This window comes from Capra hircus (assembly GCF_001704415.2).
Source record: "Capra hircus breed San Clemente chromosome X unlocalized genomic scaffold, ASM170441v1, whole genome shotgun sequence".
NCBI classification, from domain to species: domain Eukaryota; kingdom Metazoa; phylum Chordata; class Mammalia; order Artiodactyla; family Bovidae; genus Capra; species Capra hircus.
In genome coordinates this window covers 24,228,810-24,254,798 of record NW_017189517.1, presented here as the reverse complement: position 1 = coordinate 24,254,798, position 25,989 = coordinate 24,228,810, and the positions used below count along the sequence as shown (strand labels likewise).

Genomic DNA, 25,989 nt, shown 5'->3' with positions numbered 1-25,989 from the left:
TGGTTTTCTAAAATGGTAAGAAGCCTTTGAAGTTGCATAGTTTGCCTCATTTATTTTACAGGTGTGGAAAATAAAGACAAGGTGAAGAGACTTTCTCAAGTTCTCCTAATTTTACAGCAGAAGGGGACTATGGCTTCCCTGGTGGCTCAATTGGTAGAGTCTGCCTGCAATGCAGGAGACCTGGGTTAGATCCCTGGGTCGGGACGATCCCCTGGAGAAGGAAATGGCAACCCACTGTATTCTTGCCTGGAGAATTCTGTGGACAGAAGAGGCTGGTGGGCTACAGCCCGTGGGGTCACAAAGAAAATAAAGATGAGGTGAAGAGACTTTCCCAAGTTCTCATAAATTTACAGCAGAAGGGGACTATAGCCAAGCTGGCTCCTGATTGGAGACTATTTCCACAACACCATGATGCTTCAAGTCAAAAGTTTAAAATGCGTTTGGTTTGTAGCTTTACTTAAACCTTGGGTTTTAAAAAATGAGCATGATATAGCCTAAAATAGCACACAGTTTTGATGAACTCACATTTTTAAGCTAACAGCCAACTAGAAACCAAATATAATAACAATATTAGTATCAGAGTAGACAAAGGATATATTATTAAAATCAAGTGTAAGATAACAGCATTCAGGTTTCCTAGGATATTTTATGAATCATAAACACTGCTACTACATATTTTAGGGTCACTAAAATTACTTTCTAAAACTATTTTTGTAACTAGACTAAATTACTAAGAAAATTTATTTTAGGTAGACAAAAGAACACACTACTGGAAGAGGAGCTTAAAGAGGTTTAATAGCTCTTTCTCATCTACCTCATTTCCTGAAAAATGTGTTGAACAGTAACTTCACAGTTTGAATATTACAAATGAAAAAAGGGAAAAAATAGAGAAATCCGTCCAGTTCTGGAATCATGGATTGAGTTTTGGAAGATGATTGGATCTTGTCATCTTTTTTGCTGGGCCTCTCTTGGCATTTATCATCTTCTGATTAGCAGGGTTAGATCTTCCTATTTTCACTGGATCCTCTTTCATTCTATGCAGACTCACTGGTTGTCTTTTAGAAGAGTGGTGTAGGCCAGAGAGCTGAGACATTTTAGCTAGGTACATACGACGTTCATCCTTCACCTTGTGGTAAGCCTTTGATTCTCGTTCCAGTCTAAGTGCACACTCTCTCACTTGACTTTCAAGCCTCTTTTTTTCTTTTTCTAGCTGTTTAAGTAACGTACTTAGTGATTCCACTGACATCCGCTCATAGACACGAATAGAAGATAGTCTATCTGAAGGACTTCCACGGATTTGTTCCACTTTCTCTCTGAGACTAGCAATTTGCTTTTCTAGTTGATCATTCAGTGCAAGTTGTGCCTCATAGCGGGCTTTCCATTCACTGCCTTCATGGTTAGAACTGAGTTTGTCTTCCAGTTTCACTATCTTTTGTTTTATTTCAAGTATTGAGAATTGCACTAAGTCTTTCATATGGATTTCTTCTAATAACTCCAGTTTCAGGCAGTCAGTGCTTATATCTTCGAAGTTGTCACCTCCTCCGTCCCCCATAGTATCAGCTCAACAGCTCTCCCACACCGTTCCCTTCAGCACAGCTTACAGCAGAAGACTTGAAGGGACACTTGGAAGTTGGGAAGGACAAAGTGTTGTCATGAGCTGTTGCCATGGTGAACTGATTCTTAGAATCCTAGGTTGAATTTCTTTCCCTCAGCACTTTGAATATGTCATAAGACTGCCTTCTTGTCTCCACTGTTTCTGATTAGAAATCAGCTGTTAATTTTATTGTGGTTTCTTTATATAAGGAATATAATTTTCTTCTCGCTGTTTTCGGGCTTCTCTCTTTGGCTTTGGCTCTCAGTAGTTTTTCTATGACCTTTCTATCTGTAAATATCTTTGAGTTTGTGCTACTCGGAATTCATTGAGCTTCTTGCGTGTGTAATCTTTGAAATCTGAGAAGTTTTCATCCAATGTTTCTTCAAATACTTTTTATGTTCCCATTTTCTCCACTCCTCTTCTGGAACATCAATTATGCCTGAGTGGTGTTTTCAATGGTGTCTCGGTGGCCTTTGAGGTTCTTCATTCTTGGACCAACCTCTTCATTCTTTTTACTTTCTGTTCGTTAGATTGCTGTTGTTGTTTAGTCACTAAGTTGTGTCCGACTCTCTTGCGACTCTTCTGTGACTCCATGGAGACACAGGTTTGATCCCTGGGTCAGGAAGATCCCCTGGAGGAGGACATGGCAACCCACCCCACTATTCTTGCCTGGGAAATCCCATGGACAGAGAAGCATGGCAGGGTACAGTCCATGGGGTCCCAAAGAGTCGGACACGACTGAGCGACTAAACAACAACAGTGACAACAATTTGAAATCTTTATGCACTAAATCTACCACCTAGGCCCTCTTAGAGACAATTTATATAAGCTTCCTTTTTTTTTTTTTTCTGTGTAAGGGCTGCTTCTTGTTTCATTGTTTTTTAATTTTGATTTTTTGTTTTTGTTCAGTGATGTGCTTGGACTAATTATGTAGTGTCTATTTCCCCTCTACTGTGTGAGAATTGCAATCTGTGCTTAGTTGTTTTTTTAAAATTCTTGTTCTTATTTTTATTTTTTTTAGTTTTACCAGTTTATTGCTACCAACCCATCACCCTCCACCCTCATGCACACATGCTCAGTCATGTCACCCCATGGACTGCACCCCGCCAGGCTCCTCTGTCCATGGACTTTGTTCTTATTTTTAATTTCTTCTTTTCCTTGTTCTCATTTTTAAGCCTAGATACCTAGACTTAACCCTTGGGTTACCATAGTTTAGTGGTCAGCCAACTATTGGTCCAAGATCTTGTTTAAACACTTTGAGCCAGTAAGATTGTATATTTGTCAGGTCAAGTTGATTGATCACGTTGTTCAATCTTCTATATGCTTAACTGTTTTTTATTTGCCTTTCATGCCAATTACTGGGGGAGATGTGTATGAATCTCCCAATCTGATTGTGAATTTTTAAAATTTCTTCTTTTAGTTCTGTCACTTTTTATATATTTTCTGACTCTGTTATTTAGGGTACGTATAAATTTAAGATTGCTATCATTTCCTATTGAGTCAAATCTTCTGTCATTATGGAAAGTCCCTGCTTATAATGCCAGTTCCCTTAAACTCTATTCTGTTTGATATTCACATAGTTATCCTGATTTGTTGTTTGGATGATATTGTTTCGTTATCTGTTTATTTTTGACCGTTTTGAATCATGTCATTTAAAATGTGTTTCTTACAAATAAAATGAAATGTGTTTCTTGCAAGCAGTGTGTGGCTGACTTTTTCATAAATTGAACTATATTTTTAATTTGAATATTAATCCAATTGCTATAATTATTGACACATTAAAGTTTATATCTGCCATCCTTCTGTTTGTTTCCTGTCTGTCATATCTGTTGTTTCCTTTTTTTCCTTTTCTTGTCTACTTTTGGATTTATTAAGTTTCTTTTAAATAAACTTTTAATTTTGGAATAATTTTAGATTCACAGAAAAGTGGCAAAGTAATACAGAAAGTTTCCATATACCCTTAACTCAGTTTCAAATTCCTGTAATGCTATCATTTGTTGAAATTTTTAAAATAACATTGTTAACTAAACTTCAATGTTGTTCTTATTTCACTAGTTTTTCCATTCATGTTCTTTATCTGCTTCAGGATCTTGGCATCACTACCACATTGCATTTAGTTATCCTGTCTTCTTAATCTCCTCTAACTGGTGAAAGTTTCTCAGTGTTTGTTTTTCATAACCTTAACAATCTTGAGCAGAATTTATCATAATTAAGTAAAATATCCTTCAGTTTGGGTTTCTTTGATGTTTTTCTCATGATTAGATTGGGATATTGGGCTTTGGGAAAAAATACGTCAGAGATGAAATGCCTTTCTAATTACATCATATCAAAGGGTACATGTTATCAACATGACTTATCATTGGTCACATTAACCTTGACCAAGGTGGTGCCTGTCAGGTTGCTCCACAGTAAAGTTACTATTTTTTCCCCTTCCCATGCTCTATTATTTTAAAGTGAGTCACTAAGTATGATGGGTTTTTTATTATTCTAGCTTCCATCTTTTCAGAGAAGGCAATGGCAACCCACTCCAGTGTTCTTGCCTGGAGAATCCCAGGGACGGGGGAGCCTGGTGGGCTGCAGTCCATGGGGTCACACAGAGTCGGACACGACTGATGTGACTTAGCAGCAGCAGCAGCAGTAATGCATTCTTTTTCTTAACCAGTAAATATTTTTCTTCCAGTTTTATTGAGATATAATGGATACATAGCACTGTATAAGTTAAGGTGTACAGCATAATGATTTGACTTACATATATCATGAAATGATTATCACAATAAATTTATTGAACCTCAATTATCTCATATAGATACAAAATTACAGAATTAGAAAAACACTTTTTTATGTGTGTGATAAGAACTTTGAGGATTCACTGTTAACTAACTTTTGTACATACAGCAATGCTAATTGTATTTAATATGTTGACATTACATCCGTAGTGTTTATTTATCTTACAGCTGACAGCTTGTGTTTTTTGACTGCCTTTATCCAATTCCTTCTTTCCCCATCCCTTGCCTCTGGTAACCACGAATCTGACTTCTTTTTTCTATGAGTTTGTTTCTGAAGCATAATCGGCCTACTACACTATGTTACTGCCTGTTACACAACATAGTGATTCGCTATTTTGGTGCATTTCAAAACGATCACCAAGATAAGTCTAGTTATTGATATGATATGTCATCATACAAAGATATTAGAGTTATTGACTGTATTCCTCACACTGTACATGTCATACTATGATGTTTCTTTTGCAGATGGAAGTTTGTATCTCTTAATTTCCATCACCTGTTTCTTTTCCCCTCCCATCCCTCTCCCCTCTGGTAACAACTTGTTTGTTCTCTGTATCTATTACTGTTTCTGTTTTGGTATGTTTGTTTATGTATTTTGTTTTTTAATATTTGACAGATAAGTGAAATTATACAATATTTGTCTGTCTTTGTCTGACATTTCCCTTAGCATAATACTCTCTCGTTGTTGTTTAGTTGCTATATCGTGTACGACTCTTTTGCAACCCCATGGATTGTAGCCCACCAGGATCCTCTGTCCATGGGATTTCCCAGACAAGAATACTGAAATGTGTTGCCATTTCCACCTCCAGGGGATCTTGCTGACACAGGGATTGAACCTGCGACTCTTGCATTGGCAGGCAGATTCTTTACCACTGAGCCAGCAAGGAAGCCCATAATATCCTCTAGGTCCATCCATATTGTTGTAAATGGCAAGGCTTAATTCTTTTCTTGGCTGAGTAACACTCCATTGTGTGTATATATACACCCCACATCTTCTGTATCCATTCATCTGTCAATGCACAATCAGGCTGCTTCTGTGTCTTGGCTATTTTAAATAATGCCACAATAAACATAAGGTGCATAGATCTTTCCTAATTAATGTTTTGTTTTCATCAGATAAATACCTAGAAGTGGAATTACTGGATTGTATGATAGTTCTACTTTTAATTTTTTGAGGAATCTCCATACTGTTTTCTATAGTGGCTTCACCAATTTACATTCCCATCAACAGTGCAAAAGTGTTCCCTTTTCTCCATGACCTTGGCAACACTTGTTATTTGTTGTCTTTTTTGATAAAAGCCATTCTGACAGGTGTAAGTTGTAATTTCTTTGTGATTTTGATTAGCATTTCCTGAATGATTGGTGATGACTTCCCAGGTGGCTCAGTGGTAAAGAATCCGCCTGCCAATGCAGGAGACACAGGTTCAATCCCTGGGTCAGGAAACTTCCCTGGAGAAGGAAATGGCAACCCATTCCAGTATGCTTGCCTCGGAAATCCCACGGACAGAATAGCCAGGAGGGCTATAGTCCACGGGGTCACAAAGAGTTGAACATGACTGAAGTGACTGAGCGCCCACGCACACATGGTGACTGGTGATATTGAGTGTCTTTCCATGTGCTTGCTGGCCATCTGTATGTCTTCTTTGGAAAAATGTTTACTCAGATCCTCTACCTATTTTTCAATCAGGTTGTTTGTTTTTTTGATGTTGAGTTACATTAATTCTTTGTATGTTTTGGATATTAACCCCTTATCTGATATATCGTTTGAAAATATCTTCTGCCATTCAGTAGGTGGCCTTTGCTGCTTGATAGTTTCCTTCACTATGCAAAAACCTTTTAGTTTGATGTAGTCCCATTTGTTTAATTTTGCTTTCATTTCCCTTGCCTGAGGAAATATCCGCAAAAAAAAAAAAAATTACTAAGACTGATGTCAAAGAGCTTACTGCTTTTTTTGTTTTTAAGAAGTTTTATGGTTTCAGGTCTTACATTTAAGTTTTAAACTGTTTTGAATTTATTTTTTCATATGGTGTGAGAAAGTAGTCCAGTTTGATTCCTTAGCACGTAGCTGTCCAGTTTTCCCAATACCAGTTACTGAAGAGGTTGTTTTTTTTCCCTATTGTATATTCTTGCCTCCAATATTGTAGATTAATTGCCCGTATAAGTGTGGGTTCATTTCTGGGCACTGTATTCTATTCCATTGATATTTGTGTCTGTTTTGTACTAGTATCATACTGTTTTGATGACTGTAACTGTTCTATAGTTCGAAATCAGGGACCGTCATACCTCCAGTTTTGTTATTCTTTCTTAAAGGTGTTTTGTCTATCCAGGGTAATTTTTGTTTCCATAAACATTTAGAATTATTTATTCTGCTTCTGTGAAAAATGTCATTGGTATTTGATAGGGATTACATTGAATCTGTAGGTTGCCTTGGGTAATATGATCATTTTGACAATATTAATTCTTCCAATCTATGAGCACAGTACATCTTTCCATTCATTTGAGTCCTCTTCAATTTCTTTCATCAGTACCTTATACTTTTCCAAGTACAGTTCTTTTACCTCTTTAGGTAGGTAAAAGATATTGCAGATATCTTATTCTTTTTGATGCAACTGTAAATGGAATTGTTTTCTTAATTTCTCTCTCTGATTATTTGTTGTTAGTGTATAGAAATGTCTCAGATTTCTGTGCATTAATTTTGTATCTTGCAACTTTGCTAAGTTCATCATGAATTCTGGTAGTTTATTGGTGGCATCTTTAGGATTTCTATGTATAGTATAATGTCATCTGAAGATAGTGACAGTTTTAATTCTTCTTTCCCGATTTAGACTCCTTTTATTTCTTTTTCTTGTTTGCTATGGCTAGGCCTTCCAATATTATGTTGAATAAAAGTGATGAGAATGGACATCCTTGTCTTGTTCCTGATCTTACAGGAAATGCTTTCAGCTTTTCACTGTTGAGTATAATGTTAGCTGTGGGTTGGTCATATATAGCCTTTATTATGCTGAGGTATGTTCTCTCTATACCTTCTTTGTTGAGAGTTTTTTTTTTTTTTAACTGATAATATTTTATTTTTTTCTGTGCTGGATCTTCGTTGCTGCACAAGCTTTTCTCTAGTTCTGGACAGCAGGGCCTACTCTCTAGCTGAAGTGTGCAAATTTCTTAGTGCAGTAGTTTCTCTTATTGTGGAGCAGGGCCTGTAGGGCACTCGGGCTTCGGTGGTTGCAGCACGTGGGCTCAGTAGTTGTGGCCCCCAAGCTCTAGAGCACAGCCTCAATAGTTGTGGGACACAGCCTTAGTTGCTCACGGCATGTGGGATCATCCCAGATCAGGGATCCAACCTGTGTCTCCTGCATTGGCAGGTGGATTCTTTACCACTGAGCCACCAGGGAACCCAAGAGAGCTGTTTATTTTTGATTTTTATTTTTTTAATCATAAATTGATGTTTAATTTTGTTGAAAGCTTTTTCTATATCAAGATGATCACATGATTTTTTCCTTCAATTTGTTAATATGGTGTATCACATTAATTGATTTATGGATATTAAACCATCCTTGCAGTCCTGGAACAAATTTCAGAATATTTGCATCTATGTTCATCAGTTATATTGGCTTGCAATTTTCTGTTTTTGTGACACCTTTGGTTTTGGCATCACATATATATATGAAAATTTTAAATTACTGATTTCTTAAGTTCAAATGCATTTTAATTCCTGCATTTTTACTCCCTCTTCCTGTACCATTTAACATTTTTAATGTCATATTTTGCATGTTTGTTGTTTTGTGTATTCCTTCATTATTTGCTGTGGATATAGATAATTTTATTACCTTTGTTTAATACCTTCCTAATACTTTTATACATGGTTGATTTTCTACCTTTAACTATATATTTGCCTTTAACGATGAAATTTTTCCGTTCATAATTTTCATGTTTCTAGTATGGTCTTTTCTTTTTCCTGTAGAGAAGTCCCTTTAACTTTTCTTATAAAGCTGGTTTGATGATGCTGAACTCTTAGTATTTGCTTCTCTGACAAATTTTTGATCTCTCCAGCAAGTCTGAATGAAAGCCTTGCCAGGTAGGGTATTCTTGATTGTAGACTTTTCCCCTCCATCACTTTAAATATATCATGCCACTCCCTTCTTGCCTGCAGAGTTTCTACTGAAAAGTCAGTCAATAGCCTTGTGAGAGTTCCCTTGTATATAATTTGTGCTTTTTCCTTGCTGTTTTTAATATTCCCTATCTTTAATTTTTTGCCATTTTAATTATACTGTAATTATAGTATAGTCCTCTTTGGTTTGATCCTGTTTGGAACTCTCCATGCTTCCTGTATTGGGATGTCTTTTTTCTTTCCCAAGTTAAGGAAATTTTTAGTTTATTATGCCTTCAAATATGTTTTCTGGCCCTTTCTCTCCTCTTTTTGGGACCCTTATAATGCAAATATTAGTATGCTTGATGTTGTCCCAGAAGTCTCTTAAACTGCCCTCATTTCTTTTTATTCTTTATTCTTTTTTCTGTTCAGCATCCATGATTTCCACTACTCTGTCTTCCAGTTTAGTGATCCGTACCTCTGTATCATCTAATCTACCATGGATTCCTCCTCCCAATGTATATTTTATTTCAGTTATTGTATTCTTCATCTCTGTTTGGCTCTTTTTTATATTTTATAACACTTTGTCAAAATTTCTAACTTCTCATTCTGTTCATCTAATCTTTTCCTGAATTTTTTAACATCTTTACAATAATTGCCTTGAACTCTTTATTGGGTAGATTGCTTATTCCACCACTTAGTTCTTCTTCTGGGGTTTTATCTTGTTCTTTCATTTGGAAAATATTCCCCTGTTGCCTCATTTTGCCTAAGTTGCTGTTTTTATTTCTGTGTATTTGGTAGGTTGGTTATGCTTCCAGACCTTAGATAAGTGACCTTTTGTAGAAGGCATCCTATGTGTTCTAACAGCACAATCCTCTCTGTTCACCAGGGCTATATGCTCTAGGAATGCCTCTTATATGGGCTGCATGCGTCCTTCTGTTGTGCTGAGCTATACTGTTATGCATGGTCTGGTGGATGTGTCTGCCCCCACTCGGTTAGTTATTGCTGTGCCTGGTACAAAGGCTTGCTAGCCTTGGGTGGGTGGCATCAGGTCATGAGGTGGCTTTCTGCAGGGCCCCAAGTGTCCTGGATCTAGTGTCAGCCCACTTGTGTGTGCGACCAGATTCCAGAGCAACTGTCTGAGGGGCCCAAGCTGTCCCAGAGCTGGTGTTCAGGCCTTCTGTGGTGGGGCTAGTTCCTGACATGGCAGGCTTCATGGCTGTGGTAGTCTTGAGGCTGATGCCTGACCATTGGTGGGTGAGATCAGGTCTTAGGTCGAGTGGTGGCCTACTGGTGGGCAAAGCTGGTCCTGGTGTCTCTGGATGCAAGGCCCAGGTGCCCTGGAGCTGGAGCTGGCATCAGTACACTGGTGGGCGAGACTGAAGCTGGTGTCCTAGGACTAGTGTTAGCTCACTGGAGGGTGGAGTTGGTCCCAGGGTTTCTGGCTGCAGGGTCCTAATGGTCCCAAAGTGGTTTGACCTGCTGGTTGGTGGGGTTAGGCCCAGGAGGTCCTGGAGCTGGTGCCTGCCCACTAGTGGGTGAGGCTGGTCCCAAGGCTAGTGCTGGCCCAGTGGTAGGCTGAACTGGATCACAAGTTCTCTGGTTGCAGGGCCCTGGATGTCTCAGGGCTTAGGCCGGTGCACTGGTGTGCAGGGCTGTGTCTGGGTCCTCTGGTGAATGGGACCCTGTCCTGTGGCAGCTGTGGGTTCAGGAGGTCTTAAGCCAGCAGGCCCGCTGGTGGGTGTGGCTATGTTCCTGCCAGGCTAGTTGCTTGGCCTGAGTTGTCCTAGTACTGGGTGCTGACAAGCTGGTAACAAGCTGGAGGGAGGATCCCCAAATGGGTCTTGCCTGGGCTAGAGTCCTTATGATAGCATGAGCTCCCCTAAATAGCTGCCATCAGTGTCTGTGTCCCCAGGGTGAGCTGCAGCTGCCCCCTGCCTTTTCAGGAGGTGCTCCAAGATCAGCAGGTAGGTCCCATTCAGGCTTCTTTCAAATTACTTCTGCCCTGGGTCCCGGAATCAATGAAATTTTGTCTGTGCCCTTTATGAATGAATAGAATCTCTACTTCCCACAGCCCTCTGGCTCTACTGAAATTAAATTCTGCTTTTCTTCAAAGCAAGATGTTCTGGGGATTGCCTTCTCAGTGCAGGACCCTTGGACTGGGGAGCCCGATGTGGGGCTCAGATCCTTCACTCCTTTAGGAGAACCTCTGCAATTCTTATTATCCTCTCTGCTGCATCTCTGCCCCTCCTACCCATCTCATTGTGGTTTCTTCTTTATAGCTTTAGTTTTAGAAGATCTTTTCTGTGAGTCTCCAGGTCTTTCTCATCAATAGTTGCTCTGTGAATAGTTGTCATTTTTGTGTGGGAGGAGGTGAACTTGGGGTTTTCCTACTCTGTCAGCTTGGCCACTCTCCTAGCAACACTTTCTTTTATTACTCTTTTAGTTGTTAACCTAGAAAATTACAACATGCATTCTTGACTAAAGCCTACCTGCAATTAGTACTTTTAGCACTGCTTAGTGTAAGCACCTTTCAACATTTTAAGTCACTTCATTCCCTTTTAAGTTGAGTTATTGTCATGTGCAGTTAATGTCATAAATTTTAATTCACTGGGTTTTAAAACCCAGACATTTAAAAAAAAATTTGAAACAATCTCAAACCTACAGAACAGTTTCAGGTACACTACAAAAACTTTTTTCCCTGAACCTTTTATGTGTAAGTCACTGACATGATTTCAAAATATTTCCATGTGTATTTCCAAGAAAGCAAAGACCATTCTAATATAACAATCAAATCAGAAAATTAACATTGATACATCATTAATATCCAGTATTCAAATCTTGTTCAAGTTGCTGGTTTTGCCAATAATATCCTTTATAGCCAAAGAATATAATTCAGAACAAAGCACTGCATTTTTTGGTCATGTCCATTTAGTGTTCTTCAACCTGAAATGGTTCCTCTCTTTCCTTGACTTTCATGACCTTGACATTTGAGGATTATTATTTTGTAAATGTCCCGGTTATTTCGTAAAACGTCCCACAACCTGGGTTTATCTCGTATATCCTCATGATCATATTAGTTTACAATTTTTTGGCAGGAATATCACTGAAGTGATGCTTTGATCTTTCATTACATTAAGGTGGTATCTTCTGGGCTATACACATCTATTTAGCCCCAGTTCCTAATCAAACTACTTATTCATTCATTCAGATCAATATGGACTCACAATTTCTTACTTTATTTAGTGGGTTTTAATCTAATACTATCATTATTTACTGTAATTTTCAAATTTAGCCAGTGGGAACCCTTTTAGGGAACTTCTGTGTCCTGCTGATGTTTCCCCATCTTTCTTTGGGCAATTCTTTACTTCTAGGGACAAAAACACGTTTCGAGCTGCTTATTCTCAGTCCATAGTTTACACCGGGCTTCACTCTTGATGTTGTAAACAAGGGATTTATTTTTTGCTCTGGCAAGCGCTCAGGGTAGGGATGGATCATCTTAATTAGATTAGAGACTGAGACTGACCTTCAGTCTTATGAGGGTTGATCAATTTCCCATTCCCTTTTACCTCTGCTACTGCTGCTGCTAAGTCACGTCAGTCGTGTCCAACTCTGTGTGACCCCATAGATGGCAGCCCACTAGGCTCCTCCGTCCCCTAGGTAATGGCTATTTGGGGGAATCAGCTGAAATTCTGTGGTGTTTATCAGGGCTCCTCCTCCTTCATGGGCACTCCAGTCTTAGCCCTCCCCTCTCCACTCCCCTCTTTTACCCCTCTCTGGTCCATGATGTCTCTGAAGTCTCTCCTTGGCTTCTCAGACTCCCAACCACTATTTTCTGCACTGTTTTCTGCTTGGGTTATTAGCTTCTCAGTTAACAGCTTTCAAACTGGCAAATGCCCTAAAAGCAAAAATGCAGCCAGATGTCTGGCTCATTTCTCTCTATCTAGATTCTCCAGAATCTTGCACTCTCAATTCCTTGCTGCCTTGCTGGCCCTTCGAAATGACCAAAAAAATGTTTTTTCATATGTTGATCAGCTTTTGTAGTTGTTCTCAGTGAGATGGTTAGTCTGAAACAAGTTGTTTCACCACTGACAAAAGCAGAAATTGCATTAAACTCATAAGAGATCACTCTGGCTATTGTTAAGGTGGGGCAAGAATGGAAATAAGGACACTAGGTAGGAGGCTTGATAAGATGATGGTTTGGACACATGTGAAAATAGAGGTGTAAGAGAATGGATGTAGATTGAGAGATGAGTGAAAAGAAGTAGAGGGAACTATGGGAGACTAATGTCTTTATCTTGCAAAGTGCAGGGAGGGAGGGAAATACCTCTGGTTTGGTCAAATAAGAAATATATGTTTAAGCATATTATTTAAAGTAAAAAAGATAATCATTAGAGGAAATAATAATAATGTGAAAATTATATTGCAAAGATGGATGGGAAGTGGGAGAGGTGGAAGTGAACTTAATCTTCATCCTTTCATTGCATTATGTAATAGGTAATGTCAAAGAAGAAATATAGAGAAGGGGACAAATGTGAAGAATTTTTAGGAGATAAGATTTGCAGGGCTTGGTGATTGATTTAATTTAGTGAATAAGGAAGGAGGGGAGGCAAAGGTGATCTGTAGATTTCTTGCCTTGAGTGATTGGATGCATGTGGCATTACAACTGAGGTAAGGAAAATGGAGGAGTATCTAGTTCCAGAGAAAATTATAAACTCAGTTTTAGTTGTATGTGGTGCATTGCGGTTGAGAATGTATAGTTAGGTACACACACACACACACAAACACACACACATGTGGTCGAAGTTCCTTACCACAATAAAGTTAAAAAGAGAATTAACTGTAAAACTATAGCAAAAAAATATCTGACCACTTGGAAATTTATAATGACTTGTCTAAGAACACTTGGATTAAAGTGGAAGTGAAACAAATTGCAAAATGTTTATAAATACATGATATTTAAAGCAAAAAAAGAAAAGAACCCATGCTACTGTTAAAGATAAATATCTTTGCTTTGTAGACCTCTGCTATAGACTGAATGTTTGTGTCCCCCACAAATGCATATGTTGGAATCTAACCCCCAAGGTGATGATATTAGGAGATGGGACCTTTGGGAGGTGCTTAAGTCATTGGGTGGGTGCCATCATAAATAGGATTAGTGCCCTAGAAAATTCCTTGGCAGTCCACTGGTGATTGATTTAGGACTGCTTTCACTGCTGTGACTGGGGTTCAATCCCTGTTCCATACCTGGTTGGGGAACTAAGATTCTGAAAGCCATGTGGCACAAACAAACAAAAGTATTAGTACCCTTATGAAAGACACTCCAGAGAGCTCCCTTGCCCCTTCCACCATGTGAGAATGCAGTGAAAAGATGTTAACTGTCTAGGAAGCAGGTTCCCACCAGACACTGGATATACTACCTCCCTGTCTTGGATTTCCCAACCTCCAGAACTGTCAGAAATAAGTGTTGGTTGTTTAAAAGTCCCTCAGTTTATGATATTTTGTTATAGCAACACTGATGGCCCTAGACAACCTCATTGATAACTACAGCTGGATTTCTGTACACAGAATGGACCAAGGATATGAGCCTTACCCCTTCTGTGATGCTAAGTGAGGACCGTGTTTGTCTGATAGTGCCACACATTTCATTCTGTCTGGCATTCATTTATAACCCTCAGCAATAACTCCCTCTCCCAGTAACCTTGATGTAAATTGGCTTCATACTCTAACAGAACTTGGGGATGTTGATATGCTCAACTATAGCATCCCAATGTTTCCATAGTAACTAATGCACAACCAGGGGGAAAAGATGGAAAATAAATGAGAAGAGCATTTTAACAAAATAAGTGAGGGGCGAAGAGCCTTTAGACATGTGATTACCTCTTATTTAAGAATATGAAGATATTCATCTCCTTAATAATGGGGTTATAAAAGTTGTTACAATGAAACATGTCAGTAGCCATTTATATTCCATTTTTCTCTATAATCATCACCATTGAAAGCATTTAGATGCCTTTTTTGCCCAATAATGCTGTAGAAAGTGAGTTAGAAGGACATAGTTGCTGTTCTTCTGTGAGTGTGCAATCAGGATGAGACAGGTTAGGCCAATGTTCATAGTCCAGCCTGCCAGACAGAGCTTTTGCCCCTGTGAATATTGGGAGGAGTGTGTACTCAAAGCAGTTTATTCAATCCTGTGGAATTTGTTTGCTTTAATGCAAGGCTTTGCTAGCAACTCAACACTCTCCTGGTTAAAGATTCCCAGTATAGTTGCTGCCCCTCCTCCTTTCTTATTCTACCAGTTGACTTTTCCCATTCTTCCCTAACATCCTTATTCTTCCTTTTCCAAATGCATTCTATGCACCATCTTGACCAACTCCAAAACAATCGGTTCACTTTGCCTCTTGGCCAGTTGTAGTGTTCTCAATGTGTGTATATATGTAGGTAGATACTTTGAATATTTAATCCTGAATATTCATTGGAAGAACTGATGCTGAAGCTGAAACTCTAATACTTTGGCCACTTGATGCGAAGAGCCAACTTATCGGAAAAGACCCTGGTGCTGGGAAAGATTGAAGGCAGGAGGAAAAGGGGACTACAGAGGATGAGATGGTTGGATGGTATCATTGACTCAATGGACATGAGTTTGAGCAAGCTCCAGGAGATAGTGAAGGACAGGGAAGCCTGGTGTGCTGCAGTTCATGGGATCACAAAGAGTCGGACATGACTGAGCAACTAAACAACAAGGTAGATACATGTTCCCTATATCTCCAGTAAACTGATAATTTCCTAAAATATGAAGCAGTCTGTTTTAGTGTTAAACCAGTTGTTAAGATCTGAATTGTGTCCCTCCAACTCAATTCACATATTTTTTAAAATTAATTGTTTGTTTATTTTTGGCTGCGCTGGGTCTTCATTCCTGCACAGACTTTCTCTAGTTGTGGTGAGTGGGAGCTACTGTGGTGAATTGCAGTGTTTGGGCTTCTCATTGCCATGGCCTCTCTTTTCAGCTCCTAGGCTTTACAGCACAGGCTCAGCAGTTGTAGCATGTGGGTTTAGTAGCCCCATGGCATGTGGAATCTTACCAGATCAGGGGTTGAACACATATGCCCTGCACTGGCAGACAAATTTTAAACCACCGAACCACCAGAGAAGTCCCTCAGTTCACATATTGAAGCCCTAACCTTCACTGTGACTATATTTGGAGACAGGGCCTCTAAGGAGGTAATAAAGGTTAAGTGAGGTCATAAGGGTGGGACTCTAGTCTAATAGGACTAGCATCCTTATAAAAAGAGGAAGAAAGACCAGATCTCTGCCTGCCCCTGAACCTCCCTTTCTTTCTCTTTCTGCATGCCAGAGAGGAAAAGACCACGTAAGCACACAGCAAGAAGACAGCTGTCTGCAAGTCAGGAAGAGAGCTCTCACCAGGAACCTAATCAAGCTGGCACCTTGATCTGGGACTTCTAGCCTCTAGAATTCTAAGAAAATAAATTTCTGTGTTTACACAACCCAGTCTATGTTTTTTGTTACAGCAGACCGAGCAGACGAACATACCAGAGTGACATATACAACCAATTAAACTGTGATCATGTAAGAACAGACTTTGTAAGATTGAAGAGATACCTTTTTAAATTTTAGAATAGCAGAGATCACATTTCTAGAGATAAATATAATAACTAATGGGATATTATTCAACCCAGAACAGAAACACGGAGTGTAGAAGGGCAGAGGTAGGCTGAATCGCTCTAGGTAGTTAGATAGCCTGGTTTAGCTGATTCGGCTTGGCCTGATTCTGCAGATTCGGCTTGGCCTGATTCCTTCCCCATTTAGAAGAGAAGTTAAGAAGCACACTCCAGTATTCGTTTTTTTTTTTTAAACACATTGATATCACCTTTTGAAAATTAGTCTTCAGTTTACCTTCTATGCAAAAGATTTCAAGGGTTAAAAGCAAGATGTGACAGGAGCAGCCAGTGGGGAAGAGGTTCCTCAGTGGGAATGAAAGTCAATTTCCTGGAGTTTCCAGGGGAAGATACATCAGAAGAGTAAAGACTATTTATCTTGGATGGCCAGAGATCTGGTAGACATTCTTAAGTCCAGAAGGATCTTAGAAGTCAGATAAAAAAAGGAGTATATCTTCATACTAGAGGCTCAGTTTGGACAAGAGACGTTTCTATTTTGTTTCGTTTTTAACTTGTGACGTTTGGTTTTGCAGTCCCTGGGTAATGTGGAAATTTTCAGGAAATGAAGTTCTCAATAAAGCATTCTCTCATCCCAAGGGATTTGGTCTCTATCATTATTATATCCTAATTAAAACAAGGCAGAGACTATTTATTCCTGGATAGAATGGCCTTCTCTTGTCGTCTATAACCAACACAGAGTGCTAAAAGCTCCTGGCCAATCAGTTACATATCATTAAAATGTAATTAAAATTTTGTCACTGCATTTTTTCAGACCTCTAAATATCCTTAAAATTAATGCTTTAGTGAGGTAGATGAACATTATAGTTTACTATAGCCAATTTTCTTCTGCCTATTTCAGGGCAATTTAAAGAAAAATCATATCAACAGGGAACATATCTTTGTAGACATTAGCTTCTTTTTAGTTTTTTTTGTCGGTGTGGGATTCAGTCTAACAGGTTGTCTGAATATATACATAATACTTCAGTTCTGAATATAAGAGATGGGATAATTTTATATCCATTTGTGGCTGGGTAGAGGTTTGGCTTGAAATCCAAGTACTGTAGTTTTGTACAGTATATTGATGTAAAAATTAATTAAAATTTCTGTATAGGTAATATATGCACATGGAGCAAAATTTCAAAGCAGTAAGAGAGTGTATACTGAAAATTCTCTCCCACCTTTATACAAGTTCTCCGGTTTCCACTCTTGAAGGCGAGCACTGTTACCAGTCTCTTGTGTTTGCTTTTATAGATCTTCCACAGTGCATTGATGGTGGAACAGATCTTTCCCCTTCTCTAGCTGGCACTCAGTACCGGCAGCATGAAAATGCTGTGCTTTGAGGTGGAAAGTGATGCTCTAAGTAGTAGCATGGAACAGTGACTGCCCGTGTTCTTTCTCACATTTCTCCTGGAAACCATATACTCAAAGCAGGTCACATTTGTCCAAACCACTTCTAACTGGACATAACACTAACACAGATGCATTTATCAGAAATACACAGCAACAGGAACAGCTAACAGATCATACATTAAATATTTACTTAGTTATGTATGTGAACAAGTAGATGTTTTTGCTAGCTGTCAAGCGGCTTCTGTTTTTATGCAGTGTGGACTCAGTCAGAGATTGTTCACTCTTTTCCAAGATGGAGAAGGTGTCATCAGAGAGGTCCTGTGTAAATGACAGAAGGGAGAAACTTGCCTCAAAGGTGCAGAAAAGGCATTCCAGCATGAGTTGTGGTCTGGGGGAAATCTTGAGATGGGAGTCTGGGATGAAAGAAAGAAGGAAATGTTGAATGGTGATTTATGAAGAGCTGAGAAGATGGATTGAACTGGCTGGACGAGGCAGTGTAGTGAGAGTGAGGAAATATGGGATGAATGGCCATTTGCCTTTGTTTGTAGTGAAGTTTTATATAAGGATCTATGGGCAGAGGTCAATCAGTCCCTCTATACTTACTATGCCCTCCATGTTCCTAGCACTGCCATCATTCAGTCCAGAATTTTTCTCTCACAGAGGCATCAAAGAATAGATTGTAGAATAGTATGGTAATTTCTCCCCAGTACGTTCTTCTATTGGTTATTTCTATTAACACTGTAGAGATTAATTCTATTTCCTCAGCAGCCATAACTTTCCTTAATAATTTGTTATGGCTCAATCACCCACACATTTATGTAAAACAGTTTCTCATTGTCAGCACTCTTGGCACTCTGGGTGGAATAATCCTGTTAGGAGGCACTGTCCCTTGTATCGTAAGAAGTTTGGCAGTGTCCCAGGCCTCGGCCCACTTGATGTCAGTAGCACCCCGCCCCCACTTGTGACAACCAAAAATGTCTTGACATTGACAAATGTCCCCTGGGGCAAAATCATCACCAGTGGGGAGCCAATAATATAAAGCCTCATGGACTTAACATCATTTTTTGTTGTTCTGTAAAAAAAACCCTTTTAAAAATTACCATTTATAAATGTTTATCAAAGTGATACATTCATGTGGACAAAAATGAAGTAGCGCCAAAGGACTTCCTTATAATAAAATGCAACTATCTCCTGCCACACTCTTCCCCACCTGTGATCCCATCCCCTGAGTGTTACCACTTTAACTCTTTTTTTTTTTTTTACCACTTTAACTCTTTCTGGTTTGAGTTTTTCTAATGCTCCTGTTGTATCCATCGACCTGTTTATTTATTCACTCAAACCACATATTTATTGAACACTGCAATAGTGCTGGTATAACAACGCACCACAGACTGGGAGGCTTAATCAGCAGAAATTTGTTCTCTCACAGTTCTGGAGCCTGGAGGTCCAAGATCAAGATTGCGGAAAGCTTGGTTTCCTCTGAGGGCCATTTGGGAAAGATACGTTCCAGGCCTCTCTGCTTGGCTTAAAAATGGCCACCCTCTTGCTGCTTCTTCATGAGACTGCTCCTCTGTGCATGTGCACCCCTGGTGACTCTTCCTCTTCTTATAAGGATACCAGTCATCTTGGATTAGGACTCTTCCAACAGCCTTGTTTTAATGTGATCACATCTTTAAAGACCTTATTTCCAAATACTGTTGTTGTTCAGTCACTAAGTCATGTCTGACTCTTTGTAAAGACTCCATGGAACTGCCAGGCTTCCCTGTCCATCACCAACTCCTGGAGTTTGCTCAAACTCATGTCCATCGAGTTGGTGATTCCATCCAACCATCTTATCCTCTGTCTCCCCCTCCTCCTGCCTTCAATCTTTCCCAGCACCAAGGTCTTTTCCAATGAGTCAGCTCTTCACATCAGGTGGCCAAAGTATTGGAGCTTCAGAATTTCAGTCCTTAAATATGGTTATATTCTGAAATAGTGGAGTTTGGCAGTCCAACATGTAAATTTTGGGAGCATACAATTGAGTCCATACCAAGCACCTTCTGTGTGCCAGTCACTATTCTCAGCACCTGGGATAAAGCACTGAACAAAACACAAAAATCCCTGCTCTTATTGACTTTACATTTTGGTGGCAGAGAGCAACAATAAACAAGATAATTAAGATATACAGCATGTTAAACGACAGTAATTGTGGTGGAGAAAAATAAAGCAGGAAAAGGAGCTAGGGAGCTCTTAGAGGCAGAGTCTGCAATTTCAAATAGTGCAGGCAGGGAAAATCTCTCTGAGAAGGGGACATTTAAGTAAGGACCTGAAGGAAGTAATAGATTAGGCCATGCAAGTATCTGAAGAATACCCACTCTAGTATTCTTGCCTGGGAAATCCCATGGACAAGAGGAGCCTGGCAGGCTACAGTCCATGGGGTCACAAAGAGTCAGACACAACTGAGCGACTGAACAAACAACAAATGCAAATATCTAGGGAAAGAGCAGACAGAGGAGCTGGTACAAAAGGGTCCTGCAGAAGGACATGTCCTGTTTGCTCAAGGAATGGCAAAGAGGGCTGACACAGCACCAGCAAGGGAGTGTAGCAGGAGATGCAGGGCTTGGGGAGTGCTGAGACAGATGGCTGGGTGAGGTCTAGCAAGCCTGTGTAATGACTGGCTTTTGTTCCAAGTGAGATGGTGAGTTAGAAAAACCTTTTCCCTCCCCGTGTTTCTCCTTTATTTGTCACATGACTGCCACACTCACAGCATTTCTGACACCAGTTGTGTGCATGTGGGTTTCCTTGCAACGAGCCGTTGGCTGGGAGTCCTACCCTTGAACTCAAGACCACACTTTCTGCCTGGAGAGAGCATCAGATCCCACAGGTTAGGGGCTCAGTCCCACAAAACTGCTGCCCTCCCCCGCCAAATTCAGATGGCGAGTCCAGGTTGTCACCTCTCCTTCTGTCTGGTGGGCTGTAAATCTGAGGTTCCTATGACCCTCTCCTTGGGTTCAATTAATTTGCTAGAGCAGCTCACAGAACTGTTCTAGCAGTTACAACTCATGTTCCTTATGTTTACCAGTTTATTATAAACGTATGTGATAAAGGATACAGATCACATAGGCATGATTGATTACTAACTCCATTTTCAGCCCTTCTCCTTTCTCAAGAGAATGGGAGGTGATGCTGAAAATCCCAAGTTTCTAATCATGGTGTGGTCTTTCTGGTGACCAGTCTTCCTCCAGGAGGCCCCCAGAGTTGCCTCATTAGAGCAAAAGACATTCCTATCACCCAGGAAATGACAAGGGTTTCAAGAGCTCTGTGTCAGGAACTGGGATCAAAAGCCAAATATTAAAACAAAAGATGTTCCTAGTGCTTTTACCACTTAGGAATTTACAGGAGTTTTAGGAAGTCTTTGCCAGGAACTGGGAGACAAAGACCAATAAAAAATTTTCTGTTATTTCACAGATGGGAAGACATTGGACAAGCTGCAGCTGGCAAGGTCTGAGTTAACTTTTAAAAGAACCTCTTTAGCTGCTGTGTTAATAATAGACTAAAAGGGGACAAGGGTGGAAGCAGAGAGATAAGTAAGGGGGGGGTGTAATCCATTTTCTCTAAATGATATGCCTTTCTTTGATTTACCAGCTCTAGATATCATCTATCTAGTGACTTCCTGGTCTAATAAATGGGAATTCAGCTCACTTATGGGCTTCCCTGGTGACTCAGAGGGTAAAGAATCCGCCTGTAATGCAGGAGACCTGGGTTCAATCCCTGGGTTGGGGAGATCCCCTGGAGGAGGGCATGGCAACCCACTCCAATATTCTTGCCTGGAGAATCCCCATGGACAGAGGAGCCTGGCGGGCTACAGTCCATGGGGTTGCAAAGAGTCTGACACAACTGAGTGACTAAGCACACACACAACTCATTTAAACTGTAGCAACCACTTTTCTCTTTTCTCCTAATACATCACTCCTTTTAGTTCCTTTATTTAGTTCCCCTCTCAACTGACAACCATTTTAGTGCATATCTTTTCTGTTCACATATCTTTTTTGGTTATCTTTGTGCCTTCATATAAGACACATAAATATTTCTTGTTCCATCATCTATAGATAGCATCTCTTGATTCTATACTTTCTAAAATTAGAATATTAGTGCCTCTATGCATCCTTCCACCTCCCCTAAATTTGTCTACTTTCCAGTTTCTGTATGCTATGCTTTAAAATTATTTGTTAACATTTATCTTACACTTTGTAATTATAATTGTTTCCTGTGATTGTCTCTAGATTGGATTCCAAAGGTTGAAAAGCAATAAAGATAGTGTTTGTATTATTATGATTGTATACTTTTCAGTGTAAAGCTAAGAAATGGGCCTTGATTATATTTTCATGTTACAACTTCCATCAATTATTCTATATCACTCCATGTTCTAGTTGGTCATCATTATTGGAAAATGACATTTTTAAACAGTTTTGTATTTGAATTTTTGATTGCCCCCCCATTTTTTTCTTTTTGGCTGTGAGTTGACTAAATGTGTGCTGTCTATACCATATCTCTATTCTCCAGCTTTCTCATTTTGTCTAGTGCTCAGAATAAATTCTATTCATCTATAAGCCCACTTTCTGTGTTAATTCTATCTGATTTTTCACATTTGATCCATGATTTCTTGTACAGATTTTGTTTTTCTTGGATTTCTTCATTGCTTCTTTTTGGATTATTTCTTGCCTTCTATGCTTTTATTGTATCCTAAATTTCCCTAGCTCTTAACTATATTATCTCTTTTTCCAACTTCCCTTTTCCCTGGATGCCTCTTTTTCTGTTATCTACGGTGTTTTTCTGGACTCGTTGGTTCCAAATCAGCGTGTGTTCAGTCAATATCCTTTCCTCCAATTTCTGTCTTCTAAACATTTGTAAAATACAGTGTCATCTGAGTCCTTCTCTTTGTTATGAGCTTATGCCTTTTCAATCCCTTTATTATAATTCTAATAGTGTCTTAGGAGAGAGTGGATATAAATGCATGTGGTCTTTCTGCCATATTGAATGAGAGATATACAGCCTTATAATATAAATCTTTCTTTTAAAGTTCTAAAATTAATAACACTTTTTGTAACTAATTCAGACATGAAAGACCTGTATAAAGTAAAACTTAAAAGTCTGTTCACCACTCTCACTTGCCAGAGATAACCACTGTTCAGTATATATCCTTCCAGACTTTAAAAACTATACATATGATATATAAAGTCATACACATACAAAATGAGTTTTTTATTTTACAAAGTTTGTATTTTAGAAAAGTTTAGATACTTGATTTTTAAACTTAATACACATTGGGCACACTTGCTTGTCAGCTAATGCTTAATTTTTTAATGTAAAAATCTTTATTGAAATATATACACCTACAGAAAGGTGATAGTCTTCTCTTTCCTGTGTATACAGTTAATGAACTTTTGGCTGCTGCTAACTATTTCATTGACAAGCAGTGTTATGGTGAATGTCTTTGTACATTTATCTTTGAACACATGTGCTAGGATTTCTTAGTAGAAGTAGGATCATTGGGTCAATGGTTATACAATATGAAAATATTAAGAGATACTACCGAACAGCCCTACTGAAAGATTTTTCCAATTTACTCTTCTATCAACAGTATTTGAGAGGGTACACCCTTCTGAGGCAATCTCTCCTTAAAAGGTTGGAAACTGTGGTGCATGCTTGAGAACTGGACTCTGCCCTGTTTCATGTTTATCTTTAATGACTTCACATGAGCTATTCTGTTCTCCCTTAGAATACTTGAAGTTCTTTAGAGCCTGGGATCATGTCGTTTAGTTCTTGGATATTTCTCATCATGCCTGGTATAGGCTGAGCAAACTGTGGGTGCTTGCCACAGTTTAATGATTGACCATAAACCAGTTTATAGTTTGGGGCTAACACAATCCTTTGAAGTCAGCTCGTGGAATGAGAGGGCTGGGCAGAGCGGGAGGCTAGGGCTGTGCTGGGTTTGTATCATATGCTCTCACTTAGACATCAAGTTTAGGACCATAATCTAGGGACCTAAACTGTGAATACCTAGCACAATCCTTGGCTCAGAGGAGGTCCTTAATAAATGGTCTCCATTGATGTGATTATGACTCCTGTTTAGTGAAAGGGGGCTCAGCAGTAAAGAATCAGCCTGCCAGTGCAGGAGAAGTGGATTTGATCCCTGGGCTGGGAAGATCCCCTAGAGAAGGGAATGGCTACCCACTCCAGTATTCTTGCCTGGGAAATCTGCCAGGCAGAGGAGCCTGGTGGGCTACAGTCCACGGGGTCACAAAGAGTGGGACACGAGTGAGCAACTAAACAACAACAAGAAGTCTTAGGATTAGTGTTGAGGGCTCCGGCACAGCATCTAAAATCATTCTGGGTAGAGTCAAAGATCCACAGTCTAGAGATGAAATAAAATTTAAAACTGGCAAGAGCAGACTGGCATCAGAGGCAGGGGCAAAGACTGGGTTGGAGCACTTTAGTTGCACTGTCATAGGATCTTCTTGGCACCCAGGCAGTTTTTCCTGGACTTTTTGTATTGTATTTGTTATACAAATATTACTTATTTGTAAAATGTTTGGTTTTCACACGGTGCCATCCTAAAGGTGCTTCTCAGTCTCTGACAGGAGCCAACAGTCCCAACACAGTGATGTGAACACAGAAGGTGTACAATGACAGAGATGCCAGTGGTCTCTTACTTATTGAAACACATAATATTCAGGCAATATTGAGGATTCCCTGGAGATGATGGTGCTACAAAACAGCCACTCTACTAGACCAAGATTATAGCCCAAGCTTTTCCCAAGCATAAGTAAGGTTCCCCGGGGACTGGGAAGCCAAGGGGCCAGTCAGATAAGGATTAATTCCAAGTGACAGATTTAGACGCTCTGTAAACACACAGCACACGGATGACCAGGGTTCGACAAAGTGAAGAATGGGTCTGTTTCTTCTTACAGTTCTACCCCCAGTCATCAGTGCGGATAAAGGAGGGAGGTGGGAAACGGCAGTTACCTACAGATATCATTAGAACATACATCATTGATTGTGTTTCTCCTATATGCCAGACATTTAGCACACATCATCTCCCATTCCTTTTATAACTCTATGAAGTAGGCATTAGCTCTGTTTTACAGCTGAGGAAATTGACTCAGAAATGAGAAATTACTTGACATAATTTACACGAGCTCCTGAGTAGCAGAGTCAGGATTTGAACCTAAGTCCATCTGGCTATAAAGCTTTGGCGCTTTCTGCTATGCATACCATCTTGCCTCTTCTGCGTCAGGGAAAGCAGCCCAGCCCCCAGGAAAATAGCTATTGCTTAAGAACACTAAGTTGGTCCCTGTGGACAGGATGCCCGTGGTTCTTTCCTTTGTTCATCAATTCATTCTACAAATATATGTTTATTTATAGCCAGAAAGTAAGAAGAGAGCAGGCCAGGTGGGTGAGCTAGAAAGGGACACTTGTGTGGGTAGGAGGACAAGGCGGCCTGAAAAGGTTGAGGCTAATGTAAACAGACAAAAAAAAAAATGACGCCAACAAGAGCTTAAATGCAGGATGGGGACTAAGTTTGGGGATCTGTTTTGGATACAGTACTGAAGGGGTCTCTGGGTGTTTACAGGAGAGATGTCTGGAGCAACACAAAGAGGCAAGTTGCAACTCCATGGCAGCACTCAGAATCTGAGGCCGTTGACACCTCCACACCACGAACACATGCAGGAACTGTCAATATGGAGACAAGTATTTTTAAAAAAGCACACCAGAATGTGTGTGACCACACAATGGAGGCCTACGTCTTTATTCCATGCCGTTTCGAGTGCTCACCACGTGACTGCAACTCCCCTTCAAAGGAGCCAACACCCCTTTGGATGCATAAAGTCTAGAGGTTTGTGGAAAAGAGAAAAAGAGAAAACAATGTTCATTTATAGTCACAGTGTAGTTAGGGATGTGTATTAAGACCTTGGGGATAATATGAAACGATGCAATGACATAGAAGGAATCGGTATGGAGGGTTTGTCCATATCCATTTTCCTTATTTTTCTTTCAGAGGTGAGCACAAATGATAACAGATTGTAGTAAAGCAAGCCTGACCTACACAGTCACTTAATAATCCCGGAGGGAATGCGACCCAGAGCAGGGAGGGGCAGAGCTCAGGAATGTGTTGCTGTGACTCATTCCAGGACTCCCAGGGCTTCACCTACACCTGAGACGTTTGGGTGCTGTGCAGGTTTATTTTTGTCCACTCCCCAATTGGGAGGATGACAGCTGGGGAGACTCGTAAGGGCCTCTGGTATACACAGGCTTGGGAACCCAGAGGCCTGCTGGGCTGTCCCTCTCCTTTCCATACCAAATGAATGCAATACCAGCAGCCTCCAGGATTTAAAGGGGAGAATGGAGGTGATGATACTGATCATACAGTTCATAAAAACTACACCGATGATTATAATCAGCATGAGTGCTGGGGAACAATAAAAGCTTTATAAAGATGTACTTTCTCCTACAAATGAA

General features: G+C 39.8%; 1 protein-coding gene across 1 annotated transcript; it reads right to left on the bottom strand.

Annotated features, from left to right (window-relative positions):
* Window positions 1–910: 910 nt before the first annotated feature.
* Window positions 911–1,649, bottom strand: CCDC169 (coiled-coil domain containing 169). The gene has a single exon (XM_005700373.2). It carries the CDS (start codon window positions 1,550–1,552, stop codon window positions 911–913), a length of 642 nt encoding a protein of 213 aa, XP_005700430.1. The 5' UTR covers window positions 1,553–1,649.
* Between the last annotated feature and the right edge of the window lie 24,340 nt (window positions 1,650–25,989).